The following is a 7,147-nucleotide window of genomic DNA, read 5'->3' on the forward strand; positions in this document are numbered from 1 at the left end:
CCTAATTTTTCCTATGTTCTTCGTTACTTGACTTCCTATGTTCTTCGTCACTTGGACTATGCTGGGCCTTGCCCGATGTTTTTTGTCTTCCAGCCCACTCCGCAAGGCCTGTCACTTGGGCTGGCCAGCTCTCCAACATTCAGCCTATCAGACAATCTGATGCTGTTGCTCAAAAAAAAAATGACAAATCTGATTCTAGCGCGCTGAAATTACAGAGAAAACAGAGAAAAGGATTCATAGAATTACAGAGAAAAAAGGAATCAGAGAATTACACTACATCATCAGGCACATATAAAAGATCACCTGGTGCAATTCCAACACTCATGTTCAAGTTCAATAAATGAATCGTACATCAACAATACCATGCCACGTGGAAGCTTTGCCAACAAAGTATAGACAGCCGGCCTCATATATATCAAATCAACTACTACAGCAGAGCTTCCATCTCCCGTGTACCGTGTGCCTTCTTCAGAATGTTGGACCTATATGATGTGTCAAGCTAACTATTCTCCAGCGTACCAATACCAGAGAGCCTCCCAGATGATCTGCTAATATGCTATGCTCCCAGTCCCAACTTCACAGTGCAACTTGCACTCTGTAAAAAGGGAATACGGGACTGGGTGACCGATCGGCGTTATCGAATCCTCCAGATGATGCCCCAACCTTAAGCTCAGGGGAAAAAGAGCTTGGAGTAGAGCAGCTCGTTCCATGTGTCCTGGAGCCCTGGCAGGCACCAATGCGTGCAGTCCGCATAGCTCTTTGGGTTCGCGATCTGCTCCGGGGTTAGCGGGTTCCACTGCTTCTTGTAAATCTGAGTGTGCGCGTCCTTCCTGTATTCAGAGAGCTGGGTGATGTTCACAACCCCCACGGGGATCTTGGACGCGCCGAACACTTCCCCAATGACTCGCATCAGGCCCTTGCTTGTGCCTGGTCCCCAGTAAGACAAAGCCTTGATAGGAGTTGTCTGGTTGTAGCAGTTCCCGTCAGTATCATCACCCCAATCTTTGCTCCTATATTAACAAGAGAACAAACCCGTATTAATCGTAGCCATGCCATATATGTGCGGTTCTTCTGAAACTAGAATCATAGAAAGAGGTTGCTGCATTCAGGCTAGCGGCTTACCTTGTATGAGTGGGTGACATTGTGACAAAAAATACTCTTGAAGTTTTGGGGTTCATGTTGCTCTCAACCCATTTCAGCACAGCATTCAGTACCATTCCATAGGCATCCTCAGTTTCCATTTCTATGATATCCTTGTTTTTATCTTCAAAAGAGTTTTGCCTGAAACCAAACGGTGCTTGGATAAGAAATATGGGACTTCATGCTGACTACAGAAAATAGACATTATTTCTTCAAACTGTCAATTCCACGGCCTATTTTTCAACTATGAGGAAATTTCAGCTAGAAACAGATGGTGAAAAAACTTGGCATAGTAAAGGAAGACACTTACAAAATTTTCATCTTTTGTCCGGTCATCCACCAAAGGTAGGTATTGAATACTAATATGTCAGCCCCCTTCCAAAATTTGGCATGTTTCTCAATGGATGTTCCTCTTACAATTCGATCCGCAACACGGTGCACAACAGCATCGTCAGAATTTGACTCAGCCAGAAAGGGAGCCCAGTAGAACTCAATGGTGGCATTATAATCCTAGCAAACGTGAAACATTAATTTTTTCAGCATGGATGAAACTAAAGAAGGATGTACCTCAAAAGCTAGAAAAACAGATACTAAAGGCAAAGATGCAAATCAAATAGATTTTATTTCCTTCTACCAGTATATATATAAAACATTTATGAATCGGAGTCTTTTCTGAGGCAAAATTTGCAAGGGAAGATACTACTGGACAAATGTATTGATGCATCAAGAATAAAAAGTTACTGTACAAGGAAAAAAAAAGGGAAAAGAATGTACAAATGCCTGGGTAGAAAGTTTAGCAAAGATATATTTGGTGATCACAGCTGGTCCGTTGAACAGCGAAAAAAATGATGCACCAGATTCTGAGCAATGTGCCCATGCTTCACTCTGTTTCTAAGCTTTTCATTTGTCACACTAAAAGATACAAATGGAATACCTTTGCTTTGAAAACTGTAAGGGAATCAAATGTCTCCATTGACTTGGAGCTCTCAGGGATGCTTCGATGCAGGAGGCAAACCAATGATACATATTGCCCACGGTTCAGAGAATCTCCAACAAACAGCATTCGTTTACCCCGCAACATCTCTAGCATTAGAGTTGCATTGAAGCTGCAACAGAAGATATTTTCCAGTAAGATACCGTGCATCACAAGATGATTAATTACTACAAAAACTGCACAGGACAGTTAAGAAGCAGATTGTAGCCCATTGCAGCACTGATATAAGACATTGCTATGCACAGTTCCAAAAAGAAAATAAATACCACTATGATAAAAGAATGCCTTAAATTGTTCTACAAATATTTACTCGTGACTCCTAATAACTAATCGCTGGCAACAATGACCTCTATCTGCATCTAAGTCGAATGGGGTTTTCTTTTTCATAAATGTGACTTATATCTTCGCATCTAAAAATACCACTGTTAGTACTTAGAAGTATAGATATCTCAGTTAAAAATACCTTCATAAACAAAATGCATCACCTACAAATGTAATAGATTTAGACCTAGTATTGTAATCCAAGTAGACTTAGGGGTGTGTAAATTCAGGAGCTAAAGTTTAGGGCGTCGGATGTCACGTAAGGGTGTCACATCGAGTGTTCGGATAGTAATAATAAAACAAATTACACAAGTCCTCAGTAATCCGCGAGACGAATTTATTAAACCTAATTAACCCGTAATTAGCACATGTTACTGCAGCACCACATTGTCAAATCATAAACTAATTAGGCTTAAAAAATTCGTCTCGCAAATTAGTCTCAATCTGTGCATTTAGTTTCGTAATTAGTCTATATTTAATAGTCTATGCATGTGTCAAACATCCGATATGACAGGGGCTAAAGTTAAGGAGGGGAAATAAACACAGCTAAATGTCATACTAGATATGTAGGAGTATCAATTATGCTGACTATATTATGAACAAAATGTATCCATATAATAAGCTACAACAGTCCCCTAAACTCCATGGCACATACTGTACCAACCTCAGGATCCCCAAGCGTCACATCAATCGGTCAATAACATAATAAGAGTTTTGAAAGCTGAGAAAATGAGGTTGGGTAGAAACAAAGCACCAAACCGCACAGGAAAGCACCAAAACTGGCACAGGTACAGTACTGTCGCACAATCTTTAGACCGGATCCACGGGAAAGGAGCGTGAAACCAAGCCCTTGCAATCGGCTGTACGCATGTCCGCACGGGCACGGCCCCACCGTGCCAGACGGACCACACCATTCGGCTAATCTGCCGGCCGGCCGGCCGCTGTGGCTTGCTTGCTCGAACCTCGTGCTCCCACGTGACAGCCTGCAATCTTGCTCGCCCGGCAGCATGCAGGGTGCAGGGCTAGGAGCCATCAATCAATAACCAAGAAACCCGTACCGGGCGTCCGGGCCAGGGCAGCACCAACTGGAGCCACCATGCGAGGCTGCACCAGCGAGTGGGCCGTGCCCACGGCACATGACATTTCGCGCTCGCGCCTCCCATGGTGGCGGTGCACCACCGGAGCTGAGGCCTGAGGGCCTCCGAACTGGCGAACTGCCCACATCAACATTCAATTTGCATCTAGCTGGCATCTCATTGCCGACGTTGCCGTCCAGCGGCAGCCCGAGCCGCACGCGGCGTCGCATGGACCCCCGTGTCCCGCCGTATGGCCTGCCGCGTCCCACCGCCCATCATTCATAGTTATTGGGACAGGATCGGACCAACGGTTCGACCGATAAAAGACCAGACTATAGAGGTCCGGTACACTTAAAAGACCGTAATCAAACTGGTACAAACAGGTTGAACCGACCGTTTTTTTACAGAACCGGTGAACCGGCCGGTTCCGTGTGAACCGTCCCGGTCGGAGCTCGCTGATAAGCTGTAGCGCGCGTGCTCCTGCTGGTGCCTGGTGGCGTGCGCTTGCCGCAGGTGGGCCATGCTGGGCTCCTGTTGCGGTTTTGCCTCCGCATCAGGCAGGTCCTGCTAGTGCTGGCTCCGCGTTTTGTGTTTCACGCTTGGAAGTTGCATGCAGCAGGCTTGTTGACTTTTGGCAGATGTCAATTGATGTCAGCGCTGTATTTTTAATTTCGAAATTTATTAACCTTTTCATATGAGCTCTCAATTAGACAAATAATATATCCGTTTTAATTATCTCAACAAGGTCTTCGCAATGGTTTACTTTATTTTAACATTTGAGAATTTTTTAATCATGATGAATATTTCAATCACTATTCAGGTCCTTTTTGCGCCAATTCGTAAATCGCAAGTGCCCCATATGTTATTTTTTCAAGCGTATTTTTTTTATATATCCTGTAAAATAACTTGAGCACCAAAATTTGTGAAACTTATTAAATTATAAGACATATCTTGCTATGACGCATTATGATTGTATTTATTTTTGTATATGTGATAAAAAAAATATATGTAGCTAATTATGTGTTATATGTCATTATATTGCACCGGTTCGAAATATTTTGGAGCGATTCAATTCATCCGGTCGAAAGTAATCGAACCAGCGGTTCAACCGGTTCTAAACGGTTGGACCAATGAACCATTAAACCAACGCCCTCGCCGGTTCGGTATCCGGTCCGGTCCTGATGACTATATGCCACCATACATGGCAGAGTGGGTACGGGAGAACAATAGAGATGGTCACCATACATGGCGTTAAGGCTGGCTACCTGCTCACCTACGACTGCGAGATTACGGTCTCGGCGACGGGGCCACCAGGCTCACCCGCGCCGCCTGGCGCGTGGCGCCTGCGCCGCGGCCCGCGTGCCGCGCGCTCGCTACCGGCCGCGCGCTTGGATCGTCCAAAACGAAGCGTATGCCAACAAGCGACAAGGCAGCCTCGAAACCTCGCCGTTTTCCGTCGGCTCCGTTCGCACGCGTCTCGATCCCATGTCGTGGTCGACTCTTTTTTGCCATTCTTTTTTTAATTAGATTAGAATAACGATGATCCTTTTGAGGAAGAACTAGCATCATCATCACCAATCAAAGGGAAGAAATTTGAAACGAGAGCGCTCGATCCGGTCTGGATCAAGAGCCTAACGCTAATTCAGCACCGGTCCGCCGGATCAGAATTACCGCCACTTGTTCAGACGGAATCACGGCGAGGGAGGGGAGGGGGGTTCAGGGGAAAGCGTACCTGGGCAGCGAGCAGCCGCGCGGCTGCCACCGCCAGTGCTGGTACGCCCGGTCGGGGCGTCCGTGGGCCTGGCACGTGAGCTGCGGCTGGATGTAGGGGCACTCCTCCTCCTGGTACCACGGCCGCGCCGCCTCGTCGTACACCCACTCCCCTTGCCCGACGTCGCACCCCGCCGGCGCCGCGCCCACCGCGAACGGCAGCTGCTCTACCGCCGCGCGGCGCCTGGCCTGGCTTGCTACGTCTGAGTCGGAGGCGTGGTGGCGGGGGCGGAGCGGGCGGCGGTGTGGGTGCGGCGGCGGGCGGTTGAGGAAGGGGCGGTGCAGCGTGGAGGAGAAGTCCTTGAAGTAGAGCACGGAGACGAAGGTGATGAAGGCGAGCGTGAGCGCGTAGGACGTCAGGAAGGGGCTCCTGCTCCCGCGCCCGTTGCCGTGCTGCGCCTTCATCGTCGGCCTCATCCGCCGGGGGGACGGACGTCTGCTCCGGCCGGTGTTCCTTCCTTCCTCCCCCCGCCCCGCCTTCTCTACCCGCGCGCTCCCTCGCTCCTCCCTCTCGGCCCAGCTCGCATCGCAGGATCCGCGGGCAATGGAGACCACCGGCGCGCCCTGATCTCTGATCTGGCGCTGGGTGCGCGGGATCTGGGTGCAGAGGAGCTTGGAGCGAGGAGGAGCAGCTCTCCACCTGCTGCTGGAGGTGAAGCTTGCTTTGCTCTGGCTTTTGTTTGGCCTTTTGGTTTTGGGGCCCTTCACTTTTGGTGGAGTAGGCCGTCCCGAGCTTGAGTGGTGGGGACTCCACACGGCAGAGTGGGTACGGGAGAACAAAAGCTCGATCGCTGGGGCTGGCTGGGCTGGCCAGCGCCCTCACATATACACTATTTACGCGAACCAGCCAGCAGTACTTCTCTCTTATATAAACGAACCAGCAACGATACGAACCAGCCAACCGAACAGGCAAGATGGCGCCTCTAGCTTGAGTGCAAACTGCAAACAGCTGAAGTTGGGGCGGATTCGTTAGGCCCATACACCCTGTTCGCTTATTCATGTACTTATAGATTTGATACAGTGTTTTCTTTCGTAACACAAAAATATCCGACTTATAAGCCACAGAAACGATCAAGCGAACAGGTGTGACACAAGCAAAGGCCAGCTACTTGCATTGACTGTTTCTGTTTCACTTGCCTTGACCTCTAATCAGTGTAGATAAACGGATCTACTATTGTCTTAGTGTTTGCCAGTAAAACATATGATCACCTTCACCAAGATGCCTTGAAATTACGAGAGTAATAAAAAATAATAAAAGAACATAGACCGGTTCAATTCAGATTGAACCAAATAGTCTACACCTTATAAAAGCCGCAACGCTAGCTAAGAGGACCTAAAAAAACTTTGAGAGAATTCCTTATTTGACACTAAAAAATGAGCCGTTTCTTTTTTGGTTCTAAAATTTTCTTCATTCCTTACTTGACATTTACTTGAACTTTCATCCCTAATATGACACCGCATTCAAATCCATCAGCTGACGGTGTTAAGTGGCTGTTAAAAAGACCTTTTTGCCCCTGGGTCAAAAACATGTTGACAAAAAAAAGAGCAGCCAGCGGCTAGATACGCTGCATGCATGCGCCAGCACCCAGGGGTAAAAAGGTCTTTTTAACAGCCACTTAACACCGTTAGCTGATGGATTTGACTGCGGTGTCATATTAGGGATGAAAGTTCAAATGAGTGTCAAATAAGGAACGAAGAAAATTTCAGGGCCAAAAAAGGAACGGCTCATTTTTCCAGTATCAAATAAGGAATTCTCTCAAAAACTTTATGATGATATAACAACTTAATCAAACAAAATAGTTTGTGCCAAATACAACTATGGCATTATAATCCAAAGAAAGGAAGA

General features: G+C 47.2%; 1 protein-coding gene across 1 annotated transcript; it reads right to left on the reverse strand.

The window, feature by feature from the left end:
- Positions 1–219: 219 nt before the first annotated feature.
- LOC136489716 (probable xylan O-acetyltransferase 10) lies at positions 220–6,041 on the reverse strand. Its single transcript, XM_066486298.1, has 5 exons — positions 5,264–6,041; positions 2,075–2,246; positions 1,451–1,650; positions 1,123–1,281; positions 220–1,010 (listed from the first exon to the last, which is right to left on the reverse strand). The coding sequence occupies exons 1-5, from the start codon at positions 5,716–5,718 to the stop codon at positions 671–673; spliced, it is 1,326 nt and encodes a 441-aa protein (XP_066342395.1). The 5' UTR covers positions 5,719–6,041; the 3' UTR covers positions 220–670.
- Between the last annotated feature and the right edge of the window lie 1,106 nt (positions 6,042–7,147).

The sequence above is a fragment of the Miscanthus floridulus genome, chromosome 1 (assembly GCF_019320115.1).
Source record: "Miscanthus floridulus cultivar M001 chromosome 1, ASM1932011v1, whole genome shotgun sequence".
NCBI lineage: Eukaryota > Viridiplantae > Streptophyta > Magnoliopsida > Poales > Poaceae > Miscanthus > Miscanthus floridulus.